The sequence below is a fragment of the Netta rufina genome (assembly GCF_964035555.1).
Source record: "Netta rufina genome assembly, chromosome: 2".
Classification (NCBI taxonomy): Eukaryota; Metazoa; Chordata; class Aves; order Anseriformes; family Anatidae; genus Netta; species Netta rufina.
The window spans coordinates 34,624,282-34,638,281 of NC_140124.1; the positions used below are offsets into that span (position 1 = coordinate 34,624,282).

The following is a 14,000-nucleotide window of genomic DNA, read 5'->3' on the forward strand; positions in this document are numbered from 1 at the left end:
GTTGATGCATGATGCAATAATCAAAAAATTGTTGTCATTCATTGAAATATGTGCCAAAGTAGAGCTTGCCTTCCAGTAAATGCTAACTTTTAATGCTGTTAATGAAGTCATGTTCTGCTAATGTGTTCAATAATTTTCTTGGAGCAAGAACCGCAGCTTTCTGGATTTCAGTCTGTAGTTGTGTCATCCTTTTTGATTTTCATATCTGCTCCTAAGTTGTAGAGTAGCCATTAAGCTTAACAGCAATGATGGCTTTGGAAAGATAGTAATACAGTATACTGGAGATGATTACCAAAGCCTTTATTACTTGAGTGCTTAGAAATAGAGAAGCATTGCAAGGTCTAAATCCCACAAAAGCTGATTATTTTCCTCTTGAGCTTCATACACATATCAAGAAAATGCATATGAACAGTATAAATGGAGCCACAGAAACAGGATTGCTGAAAACACTGTCCAGAGCTGCATATCTTTATCCAGCATCCTATTTATCAGTTATGAACTACCAGGGGTCATTACATGAAAAACAAACAAACAAACAAACAAGTAAGCAAACAAAAACCACAAAAACCAAAACCCCAGAACATTCAGTGCTCTGAGTCTGGAATTATTATTGTAGTAACTTATATTGTGCAGACTTTTAATCTCTAGCTATCTGTACGTACACTGTGAAGTAGCAGTAGAATATATCTGTATTTGAGAAAACAATCAGTGAGCAAACAGCAGAACAGTACCAAGATGAGATTTCATCCAGAGACATTAAAGAAACCACTATTTTTTCAGGAGTCAGAGGGGGAAGTCCATCAGACTGGTAGATTCCACATTCACTGTAGACAAGCTCTTTCTGAATAGACTGTTTAATGCTGGATAAATGAAGGATGAAGAGCTGATCCCTCTAGGACTTAAATCTGGGATTCTGGGTATAGTACATCTTTAACCAAAGTTGTTGCTTCAGTTATTAAACTAGCTTTTCTTGTTATCAGAGACTCAAGTCAACGGCAGCAAAACATTCACTTCTTTGTAAGTATTGGACTGTCTCTGCTGTGTCTTCCTTAAAATGGAATTCAAGCAAGGAATACAAATATTGGTGTCTGAGTGTTTCTGAGACAAACTTTGAAACAATAAAGCCAGTGATCTTTTTGATCTGAATAGATGATCTTTAATGTCCATTCCAACCCAAACTGTTCTACAATTCTGTATTAATCTTGAAAAGGGCATAGCACCAAGGAACTATTGAAGCTGAAAAAACAAGCCCTAAACCTTCAGGCCCGACATACATACACCAGCTTTGCAAGCCCATATTGAGATGCTCTAATGCAATGGTCTATGTCCTACCTTCCTAGACGATACAATGCCCAGAAGAGGGTTCTCATTTTGGTCGTGGCAACATGCAACTAAGATCAAGGCCAATGGAGTGTAAATCCTTGTCAGTGAAGTTTGGGTGTAGCACCATAACTTTATGCAGCCATTTTACAGCTGTGTAGCCGCATTAATGTCTAGCTGGCATTTGAATTTTTTTCAGACTGTGGATTTCCTAAGACTGACAAGAAATAAAGTTATGGCCACATACTTTGTACACAATGCATGGACTTACTGGCATTTGTACCTTCTGTGATTAAACATATTGGCAGATTCATGGTCTCGTATATCCAAAAAAGTATAAGGAAAAAATTGGGCATTTTTGAACTAACCAAAATATACTCAATACTTAGAAATTGCTTGTAGCACTATGTAATTGCTACAAAGCCTGGCAAGACATAAAAATTCCACCTGCTTGCAAATATTAAACAAACGCATAATATTTGCCCCCAGTTAGAAAGTTAGAAGTATTTAATTTTAGCCTTGAAATTGAATAGCATCCTGAGTAATGAAATCTCATCTTCTATTAATCCAATGAAACCACTTCAAAAGTAAGTTTCAGAGACTGGCACAAGACTGTACTTAGATTCATTCCATTAACTGGATACACATTTACTGGAGAAGATGGTATTACACAACAAAACATCATGTCTTCCTTCAAAAGGTGGCTTTACAAAAGGGAAGAACATTTCTTTCTCTGTGTCTGGGAAGAAACTGTATGAAGAGCAAGTCACGGGAAACAGAGAATGTCCCACCCATGCATAGTACAAGCACAGACATGGAAAAAAGCTCTATGGCGGTCAGAGTTCACAAATCCCTCTGTCCTGGTCCACCCTCTATGTTTGTGAGAGAGAGACAAGGGCTTCAGTTATATAAAAATAAAATAAAAATGAACAAACTATTGCATTCATGCAAGAACTCTCTTAAAAGTGGCTTAAAACAAACATCTGCTAGCTGAATGTTCCAGCAGTCACTACAGCAATATATTTATTTTTCTGGAGACATGTAGTTATAAGATGAAACCACTAAGTTATAGATTCTTCTCATGCTAGCATAAAGGTTTCATGTAGACTTATGCATCTGTTTTACTGGAAGTTAAGAAAACTGTCTTTGAAACCTTTTGATGTTGAATGCTGTCATAAAACCTACTTATTACTATTTTCAGTGAACTTGCAAGCTCTAGAACTACTTTAGGTCCATAAATGAAGAGAAAGTGAGTATTTGATATGCACCAACAAACAAAATTTATAGATAGAGTAGTAGGAATTTCTTACCCAATAATTACCCAATAGCTAAAGTCACTCAGTCACCTTTCAGCAGTCAGAGAAATGAAAAACAAAACAAAACAAACAAACAAAAAGCCCTTGCCCAAGAGAGACCTGCAGAAATCAAAGTCTAGACAAGAAGTCACTATTCCAGAAAGCATCCTGTGCTGCTCTTTAAAGAACCAAAATCTGTAACTCTAGATTAGAAAGAAAGGATGTTTGAAAATTGTAACAAGAAAGCATGGAGACCACTGCTTACAGCGAGCTGCTTGATGACATGCATGTCGTAGCACTAGATGGGGACCTAATAAATAACTCCACATCCCCTGATCTTGTCCCTGCAAGGGAACCCATGGAGGTGTTAGGTTTCTCCTTGGTCTTCCTTGAAGGCCCCTGCCCTCCCCTTCCCTGCACCAGTACTGACAACATGCATTTCCTAGCACAGCATTGTGTGATGCTAACAACTGGAAACTGTGAGAGGGACAAGTAATGGAGAAAGCTTCTCCCAATGGCTGCAGTGAGCTGAGATGGTCCCCTCCATCGGTTTCATGCCACAGCCCAGAGACAGCACGATAATGAGTTGTGCACTGATGGCAATTTGGTGCCTGGCAGCTGGGGCATTTTCCCTGTGGCTGTGACACATTTCTACCAGGCTAGGGCTCTGTGAAGCCTTTCCCAGTCCCCTTTATCTGGTCTAAACACATCATGTCTACGTCTACTGGGGTTTAAATAAGGGATGGATTTGGGCTGGACATTTCCAGAATCTGATATTGAGCCTCCAGCAGAAGCTAAGGTGGTTATGACCATTTTTCCCTTCAGAAAACACCAAAGTGCAATACAAAGCACTGATTTATACTAAGAAATCATTTTCTAAGAAGAGCATTTTAATTCTCTCCTAGCAAGTGGTTCATCACACAGCCCATCTCTTCTATCTCCCTGAACTGACAGAATCAAAATGCTTTGGAAACTCAAAATGTTTCCTTCCCTTCTCTGTTCACAGATAAACTGGACAAGGGAGAAAAAAATGCATCACAGATATTGTGTCTACAGGAGTAAACTTCGAATAAATCTTTTTTTTTTTCTTTTTTTTTTCTTGTTTCTGACTCTGAAAACTAAGCAAGCTCACAAATGCATGTCCAGCTGCTTTTTGGTCTCAAGAGAGCTTGGGTGGATGGAACATGCAACGCACCCAGTCCTAGTTATTCACCTGCAAAGTATGGATCTTTCTGTTGTTTATCTTTTCCAGAATGTTAACCAAGTCTGAATGACAGACACAAAGAAAGAGATATTTATGGTTGCTGTGAATTTTGATATGAGAAAAATAAAACTAAACAGTTTACCAAAGGAATAATTTTTTCTACAACATGAAATAAAGAAGTTGTTGGAATTAGTGAGAGAAAAACAAAAATTTGTCTAACATGATCAATAAAAGCATTAGAGTGGATTGTCTAGAAGAAGAAAAATAACTGGCTCAAGTCAGCAAATGAGCCAGACAGACAGCACTATAGTCAGTGCAGATCCACTGGGTTCAGTGGCTTTTTATCTTCATTTGTTGATGGCAGGACTTTCAAGTGATTTCTGTATTGGCACAGTGCAGGTCTGAGAATCAGCTTCCTTAAACAATAATAATAATAAAAAGATAAACTGCAATGTAAATGTAATTTAGGCTATGCTCCTCTCCCCATCAACAATTTTTGTATTTTCTGGCTACAAAACAGAGGCTGTTTTTCATGCTAAGTCTACTGTATGACTACTCCCTACTTTGCTTGAGCCTTTCGTTTTTGCCCTTTTGTCTATATTACGTTCACAACAACTGGTGTAGATCACTGCCTTGTACTTTTCAGGTAGGATCTTAAAGCTTAAAGCTATGCCATTGACTGTAGCGTAACTCAAGCATGTTGCACAAGTGGGGACATTAGGCTCTAGTGTTGCAGAAGACAGATCAGAGCTTACAGCCTGGCAAAATATCATTTGATACGTGCACTGAGTAAATATCACACCGTCTCAGCTGGCTGATTTGCTAATGTGGAATATATAACACTAAAATAAGTGGCAGCAAAATACAGACTGCTGGAGCCAGGTAGCCTCAAACAGGTGATTTCACAGAGCTGAAGCAAAATTAAATGCACCCAAACAGAGGGATATTCACTGAACACACACACAGAGTTGCCAAACCTTCAGCTGAAGGTAGGTTAAGTCTGTTTTTTATTGCTTCTAGGTTTCCAGTGCTTCTCCTTTCAGAGTGCAACACCTGGCAATACCCTTACTAAGTAGGCTAAAGCACAGGCACTGTGCTAATCCTTGTAACTGCTGAACATGTAATGAGAATATGTAGCATTTCAGCCCATGCTAACCTCATTTCATTTCCACTTTGTTTCCCCTTTCTTTGCCTCACTTGTGTCATCTTGTTTTCTGTCCTGTGACCCTGTTCATTCCTTGAAGACTTCTCCATGTTTTTGATAGATCTCCTGATGTGGAAGTATTTTCTGACTGCAATGCCCTCCCTTTGGATTGCTTAATTCTTTGGGGAGTTGTTTCTGATGTGTCATCGGCATGCTGGCATGGAGAGAGATGTCATCTTTCTGAGAACTCAGAATGACAGCACGCACTTGTATGGACTAAATTTGTAATGTCTGATCGCACAGCTTCTGATAGAGTTAGGCACTGAAAAACAAGCTTAACTTGCAACATACATAGAGCTAATTTGAGATTTGAGCACTCAACTCATGGGTGCTCAAAGTCCTGTAGGTTTAAGTCTTTGAGTATTGCAAAAGTGGATGCCATCTTTTATGCAAAAGAATAGAAGGGATTCCTGATTGGGTCTCATAATCAAAATCTCTAGCTGCAATCAGATATAGTTAGATATGAAGAAAAACATGGTCTTGAAGTAGCAAAGGCATCATATTCTGGCATGTGCTAGAAAAGTGATACAAATAGTTTACTTAACGAAGATAAGCACCCTAGCTAATTAAAATTTTGACTCAAGGTTGCAAGTGTTAGCTTTCCTGGGACCTTAAATTGTAACAATTTACTCGTATACTTGTATTATAAAATATATCATGGTTTTCTAAGTGATTTGAGCCTATCGTCATATACCATTCATAGAACAGTATTAAAAACAGAATAAAAACACATTTTTACTAACAAAAGTTTACATGTTCCTACCTAACTGCTAGTGGAGGAACTGCATTACAGTCTGTCTATGCATTTCAGGCATAATACTTCAACTGATGATATCAATGTGAGCTCCACAATAGGAACAAAGCCAGAGTATCCATTAGAGATCCCCACTTTAGATTAAGATTCTCTTAATAGTCAGAAAGAAACATTATCCTTTCTAACTGAATATTTTACCATTTGAATAAGTTGAAATTTAATATAGGCTACTTCAAACTTGAGCTTGCCTGATGAAATATGAAACATGAATCAGTTTAAGAATTCAGAAGACCCTACGGTTACTGTAGGCATACCAATGCATTCAGCTGTACTAGTCACCTCCAGCTCTTTTTGCCGAGCGCTTTCAGTAAAACTGCCTTTTGTACAAATGAACGTAGACTTTCCAGCTGTCTAAGGTTTGTTCAAAATTGCCTTCAAGTGCACTTACGATTTTCTTCCGCTTTTTATTTAGTACATTGGCTCCCTCTCCTGTTCATCTAGTATAAATAACAAACGGTTTTAGGTACAAGTGTCAGCACTTCATGTGATTGCTTGTTGAAAGTATGTTTCTGAGACTCTCAAGAAAAGATTATTTCCCAGGTATTCCTGTGAAGGACACGACCCTTGTTTAAAACTGAAGAATAGCTGGGTCAAAAAGAGTGGTGTATACAAAGTAATAAGATAAAACACCACTGTGTGAAGGACTGTTAAAAAGTGAACCCTTTTTTTTTCCTCTCATTCACCAGAAGAGATTTTAAATAATGAAAAAGGCAATGAAATAAGTGTTTTTGAGTAAAGTGATTATCTGTAAACTTCAAAAACCCCAATCCACTACAGAGTTAAGAGATGTGCAAATTAAAGTGTCCATTTGAACAGTAAAGTACCTGCAGTTCAGCCAACACAAGTGTAACAGTAGCAGGTAAAATACAGAAGAGAAAGACCAAACAGGTAAGCTAACCAATGAAAATTTGTACATGAGAATCAGAATTAAAATTAGTTACTACAGCAAAAATCTGTCGAGTTGAAAATGTGGTATCTTTCCTTTAAAAATAGCACTGGGAAGAACTTCAGTTTTAATATCAATATCAGGTAAGCTGACAAAATAATTGGAAATAAAATGTCAGAATCCCATAAGAAACATGGTATGATATGGAAAATCCTGATTTCTGTCATACGAGGACAGGCTGAGAGAGCTGGGCCTGTTTAGCATGGAAAAGAGAAGACTGAGGGGAGACATCATTAATGTATATAAATATCTGAGGGGAAGGTGCTGAAGGGATGGAGCTGGTCTCTTTTCATTTGTGCCCAGTGACAGGACAAGAGGCAACAGGCACAAACTGAAGCACAGGAGATTCTGGCTGAGTATGAGGGGGCACTTCTGTGCTGTGAGGGTGACAGATCACTGGGACAGGTCACCCAGAGATGTTATGGAGTCTCCTTCTCTGTAGATATTCAAAACCCACCTGGATGCCATCCTGTGCAATCTGCTTTAGGTGATCCTGCTCAGCAGTGGGGTTGGACTAGGTGATCTTCAGAGGTCCCTTCCAACCTCAACCATCCTGTGTTTCTGTGAAGGGCTGGTTCCCGTCAATGTAGGCACTTTCCTGCAATGGAATCTGAGTAAGGACACCAGGCTCTTAAGGCTACCAGTGACACATAGGTGACACCAATGGCATGTTTTTTTTTTGTTTGTTTGTTTTTTTGTTTTTTGTTTTTTTAATTCACTCTATGTGGTGCATTTTTCTTATTTGTCTGAAAGTACTACGTATCAGGGAAAGCTGAGCAAAACAACTGCTTAGCTCCCAGCAAGAAAAAAAAAAAAAAAGAGTGCAGCCAAAAGTCATGTAAAACTCTTCCAGCTTTAGTTAGCTTTATTAGAAGCTTCAAATTAAAGAAGGCCAATAAAAGGCAATATCACACAGATTAAGAACCATTAGACATCTTAAAAGAATTTGTTATCAGATAGTCATGATGGACCGGGGACATGAGCAGTAAATTTCTGCAGGGTACCGTAAGGAAGAGAATGCTCTTTGATGCTTCAACAGCTTTTGGGTGCCTATGACCAAAAGACAGTGAGGTGAGATCAGGACAGCATGGTGTAACATACAAAAACATGTTTCAGTGACCTGGATGATGAGGAAGGGGATGATGCATCTGGAAAATGGGTGATTGGGAACAAGGCAGGGATTCATGTTACCTAAACAAACACTGTCCCGCAGCAGAAAGCTGTGGTGAACCCTGTTAGGGAGATGTAAAACCACTAGAGTGGTTTGACTTCTGATTGACTTCTGATCTCCGCTGCCAGGTTATTTTTATACAAGGCTGTTTAAAATTAAATACATAAACAACCCGGAAAGAACACCGCTTCTTCCCTGCTCCAAGGTATGTGTTTTGAATGCTCTTCTATAGTTAGCTCCTCCTTGCTCATTTTCTTTCTGGCTCTGCTTTTGCATAATGACAGCTCCAGAAGAAGTAGAGAATATCTTCGTCCTAGCACACGTTCAGCTTGGTGGTTAAAGCAGCCTTCTAGAAATCTAGGGATGTAAATTGGCATCCTGTCACCAAAACAAATGTAATACAAGTCTCTCACCTCCTGTGAGACCTCTGACCAGAAATTAATTATTCAAAAGGTGACCGTTATACTTTTCTCTATTTCAGATTAAAAGAGTAATCGTCGGAAAAGACATGCAAGTACTTACATACAAGCTCTGAATCATGAGCAGATGGATGTAACCATCTGGAGTCCTGACTCAGCCGTTACAGCATTGGAAAAGGACAGGATTTCACACCCTTTCCCAGGGTTAGCATTTCTTTTGCTAGCTCTGGGCTGCTCCCCTCTTGGAATAACCTGGTTTTCAGGACATCAGTTTTAAACCGTTCAGCACATCCTACATGTAGCAACACAGAGTTTTGTTGGCTTTGGTCCTGGAAGAGTTTTGGATGTGTTTTAGATAAAGATAAGTGGCTAGTTGTAATACGGAAGTGTGCATTTTATTGGCCTTTGATATACATGAAAGACTAGAATACCTCATAGTTCCTTCACTATTACAAGTTTAATATCTGTTCTTCCCCATAAGAGAAGCCCAATGTATCAATGTATTTGTTTTGGACCACTGATAGCATAACACACTCTGTGAAAAGGTGTATTTTAAAGTTTTACCGTTTGTCTAGTCATTATTGATGATTTTAATGCATCTGCATAACTACACGTGAAAACGTTGCAAGATCAGTTTCAAAGGCATGCCCCATCAAATATGTAACCTGCAGCCAAGAATGATGTTTATGGGGTTAAGCAATCTTTGGCAATGGTGCTTTGACTCCTTAATTTGGAACTATTAAGAAACTACTGAAATGTCACATTTAGACTGGTAGCATTATCAAAAAGTGAAACACTACACTTGCTGCTTCATGAAACAAAGACGAGCCTCACTCTCCTATTCTGTAAAACTTGAAATCAAAGAACTCAAGTTTGATTCCACAACCCATTTGGATCTCTCCCCCCAAAAAAACAAATTCATACTTGCATTCCTATTAATCTCGATGGGTGACAATCTAACATCCTTCCTTTTGATATTTTTACTTTGTTGAGCCACTCGTAGAAATACTGTGGCAGCGTGCTTGTCCAATTGTATTAGGTGGAACAGATGCTATTTACTACAACAAAGTTTGTGAACTCTTGCTAACCAGTGTTGTATGCATAGAGAGAAATGAAATCTTAGAAATGAGGAAGGTTTCCTCCAAAATGCCAATAAGGATGCATCACCAGTCTAGAATGAAAAAGTTTTCTCCGCCTCCTGTGGTATGTATAAGCTTGCACTGCCTCTTATAGAAAAGCCTCCAAAATGCAGACGGATAAAGCCAAACAAGTTAAACTGAGTGTACAATTACCTTTGATCAAGCCATCACTGCTTTCTCCTGAAGTTTTTCCAATTACATAACTTTATTCTTCTAAATTGTTGCTTATGCAGGCTTAAATGCCACCTTACTGCAAAATCCTCTCTAGTCTCTTTCTTTTCCAGCCTAACTAGGGAAGAACAGCTTGAAAAAAAAAAAAAAAGTCTTTTGTCGTTTCATAAAGGTGCTGATGAAAGCTTCACAATACTCTTTATGCAAAGCATCTTAATCATTTCAGAAGGCTGCAGAGCTGGGTGAGGTTACCTTCTGCACCTAGGGCTGCTCGATGAGGATTTTGGCATGGTGAAAGCTGTTGAGTTCTCCATAGCCATAAAAGCACCAAAATAAACACTGCTTCTAAAAAAATCTGTCAGTAATTAACTACAGCTTGAGCATCTCTACTAACAAGAAAGGAAACTGATGTTGGTTAATACTAGGTCTGCCTTCCTATTTGCAGGAAACACTTGTGCATTCAGTTTAAAAAAAGTCACTAAACAGAGTAACACTAACAAATGTCTCAGTGGTTAATCTTAATTCTTGTCGTGTACTGGGACTAACAGCCCTTCAGAACTTGATCATTAAGCATGCTGTTCTACCTGACATAACTCAGAAACATCAGTTCTATAGCACATCTACAGCTTCCATGCTATTTTGAGTTTTCCACCCCATCCAATTTAGGAAGTGCAGCAAAAGTAGTGTTAAAAAACAGGTAGGATAGCCTAGCTGTGCTGGTTCTGGTTTGAAATGCTTTCTGACCTTGCCACGCTGACCACTTTTCACACTAGCTCCATTAGCATTTACTCCTTTCATGCTGAGCTTGTGCTTGTCTTGTAATGACAAAGCCAGACACCCAACTTTCCTCTTTACCCCCACTGTTCCTCACTTAAATTTCACACAATACAGAAAACGAAACTTTCAATACTTTTAATTTATCAGGTTGATCACTCTGAGTTGTGCTTGTGTTGTACACAGTAAATACATTCATCTGTACAATTCAATTAATTTGAAGAAAATGCAGTTAAAATGCTGCTTTACACATGAAACAGACCCTTCTGTAGTGCTATAGGCTCCAGGTAGGCGCATAGGAAGACAATTTCCTTTTAGTCTACCAGTGCATTTATTCCTGTACCTGTTCATCAGAAGTTGCTTTTAAACAGTAGATTTTAGGTTAGTGCTTTTGCTGAAGTAAGATTTTATTAACTCTCAACTTGGTCTTTAGTAATTATCTTTCCAGAACATGTTTTTCTTTCATTACACTACAAATGGTTGTTTTCTGAAGATTTACTGAACACAGGCTTTCAACAATATTTACAAAAAATGAAGACGTTTCTGGAGTTATACTCTACTGGTGCATGCAACTGTCAAAGCCCAGATAAATCAAGTAACATGCTTCCCCGGATAAAAGTGCCTAAGCACAGTTATCATTTCACAATTAGTAAGAAAGTGAAATTGTGTTCTTATCCCAAGTTTTAGACAGATTAATATATACCACAACACCCTGTACTGATCAAATTTAGAATTTTTTCTCTCTATATATTTTTTAAAGTAAATCTTTAAAGTAATGTCGCAGACTTATGGTGGAAGATGCCAAGGCCCATCCTCCTTTTTCATCTGGCAGAGTTGGGCTGCTAAACCTGTTCCATTATTAACAATTACTCATTCAATGTTTTTTTAAACAATAAAGAGGCCAGAAGTGTTGTTTTGTTTTTTTGTTTTTAATTCCATAATCAAGAATGACTGAACATTATATTCATTTGAACCAATCCAATTACATAGCTTCCATAAGTTAGTGGCTGCCAAACAAGCGTGTAGTCCAGCACCCCACCATGAGCAACGTTATCTGATGGTTAAGACCAATTTTAAGGTTAGACATGGTACATGTAAAAATAGAACATTTAAAAACCAATCTCGTCACAGATATTTGCATTGCCATCTCCTTTGTGAAATAAATAAGGCAGCAGATAACTTCTACTTCGCAGTGGCATCTTTCAGATATGCTATCAAGTCTGCTCTCTCAGACTTCTTCTTAATACCCGCGAAAATCATCTTTGTTCCTGGGATGTACTTCTTTGGATTTTCCAAGTACTCCATCAGGGTATCCTCACCCCAGGTGATACCTGGAAGAAAGAAGATAAGATGGTTAGAGCTGTCAAAAGTGAAACACACTTATTTCCTTGTCCTCCATGTCATTTTGCTTTCCGGCAGACTTTAGTACTTGTAAGACTACCATCAAGGCCTGAATGTTTTGGCCTGCAGTAGCTCAGAGAAGCAGCTTTACGCTTACCTTTGTTCTTATTAGCATCTGTGTAGGAGAAGCCCTCAGCCTGCCCGGTCTTGCGCCCAAACAGGCCGTGTAGGTTGGGGCCGGTCTTGTGCTTGCCTCCCTTCTCAACCGTATGGCACTGGGAGCACTTCTGCACGAAGATCTTCTTGCCCTTCTCCACGTCCCCCATCTTCAGCGCTAGAGCAGGAACACAGCGAGAGGTCAGCGCGCCGGCACCAAGGTCAAGCACCTCCGGGGGGCTCTGCCGGGACCCGCGCTGGCTCCCAGCACCACACCCGCGGCCCGCGCGCCTACTACCGGCCCCGAAGGCCCATCCCCAGGCTGCACCCGCCGGGAGTGACCGTTACACGCAGCCAGCCCCCCTCGGCCATAACGGTCCCTAACGGTCCCCAACGGTCCCGCCGGGACACGGCAGCGCCGGGTCCAGGCCCCAGCCCCCGCGGTTGGAAGCGGAGCCCAGGCCCGCTAGGCCTCGGCCCAGGCCTCCCGCAGGCCGCGGCCCCCGCACCTGCCCCGCTGCCGCCGCCGCTCCCCGGCCGCCCCGCACCGCCCGGCGTCTGCCCAAGGACACGCCGGACTCCGCCCTATGTAACCCGGTGTCGGTGCAGCCAACCGCGCCGCAGCCTGCCGCCCGCCCACTCCGGCGCGCCAGCCAATCAGACCTCCGCTATCGGGCTTCTGATTGGTTGGAACGCCCGTCTGTCAATGCGAACGTCACGGCGCCGCAGGCTAGCGGGATAGGTTGCGGCCGGCGGGCGGCCTCGCGCTTCCTGCGGAAGGCGCCGTGCGCCGCGCTGTGACGTAACGACAAGCGGGGCGCGCGGGGAAAGGGGGGGGCGGGCGCCCGGCGCATGCGCACGGCGGGAGGCGAAGCAAAGGTCGCGCGGCGCCCCGAGCGCGCGGTCAGGGCGGCCCCGAGGGGGGGGGGGCGGTGCCCGTGACGTAACGGCGCGCCCCGCCCCGCCCCGCCCCGCGGTTGCTAAGGGGAAGGGACCCCTGGAGCGGCCTGGGGAGTGCCTCGGTGCCTGGCGGGGGCCTCGCGGGGATATAATTGTTGTATAAGCAAATTAGCGCTCCTGGGTTGATGAGGGCACGCTTTTATCTGCTACATGTCATACCTGGAGCGTCACACATAACTTTGTCCGCTTCCCAGCGTTTCACCACTCAGCGCACACAAAATACACATACACCGTGCCAGTCTGCTGCAGAGCTTTAGCAATTAGTGCTGTTCTCAGCTGTGGCATTACCCTAATAAAACTCATTTGCTTACAGTGTAGTTAAGTTCATTACTTTGTGGGGAGCAGGGTGACGTGACACGTGCAAGGGAACCGCCTCCAAATGGCATCTTGACTTCTGTTGCCCAACTCAGATCTCAAACCAGGCTCCCAGAGTTAGGAGGTTGACTGAAAATATGCTACCTTAAATTTAGACAATAAATACATTGACTTTTAGACGATAAAGACATTATTTGCTATTTGGTTTTGAACCTTCGTCGTGCACTCGGCTCAGGCTTTTACACTTGTTGCCATTGTTGCAAGCACCATAGACTGCATTTTTTTTTTTTTTTTTAATAAGGGTTATGTGTCTCATATGACTTCAGGTATCAGATGTATGTAACTTAATGCCACAAGACTCCTGACATGACCCCTGGCCTCTTTCATCTTTAAAAGAGAAAGAGCAGAAAGTGCCTTTTAAGCTGCTTTAAGAAATCACAGTGGTGTAAATTCTTAAGCTTCTTTAAGCACTTCATGTGGACTGATGCAAGCTTCTTTAAGGACTTGATGTGTGCTAATTACTGACATCCATTCAAAAGGTTTCCTTTTCTTCACGGAATGCAGACTTCAGGCATCATTAATTCCTTTAATTTCTTTTAGGTTTTGGTGTCTAAAAATGTATGCTCCATACTAGGCATTGCATGATGAGCTTCACAATTACTCCTTGTGATGCATGTGGAAGGACATTGTAGCAATTTTTATTTTTTTTTCCTCAGGGATGCTGTTTATGAAAACTGTGCCTTGATTGAAGACGGTGGAATCCAGTTTTAT

The 14,000-nt window shown here is 41.2% G+C and overlaps 1 protein-coding gene across 1 annotated transcript; it reads right to left on the reverse strand.

Annotated features, from left to right (window-relative positions):
- Positions 1-11,367: 11,367 nt before the first annotated feature.
- On the reverse strand, positions 11,368-12,580 carry CYCS (cytochrome c, somatic). The gene is made up of 3 exons (XM_084283250.1): positions 12,464-12,580; positions 11,956-12,132; positions 11,368-11,788 (listed from the first exon to the last, which is right to left on the reverse strand). The coding sequence occupies exons 2-3, from the start codon at positions 12,122-12,124 to the stop codon at positions 11,640-11,642; spliced, it is 318 nt and encodes a 105-aa protein (XP_084139376.1). The 5' UTR covers positions 12,125-12,132; positions 12,464-12,580; the 3' UTR covers positions 11,368-11,639.
- Positions 12,581-14,000: the final 1,420 nt, after the last annotated feature.

Excerpts from the sequence above, each read along its gene's own strand:
- CYCS (XM_084283250.1), bottom strand. The coding sequence starts at position 12,124 with ATGGGGGACGTGGAGAAGGGCAAGAAGATCTTCGTGCAGAAGTGCTCC. Across the intron at positions 11,789-11,955 it reads AGATGCTAATAAGAACAAAG|GTATCACCTGGGGTGAGGAT; the intron begins GTAAGCGTAAAG and ends TCTTTCTTCCAG.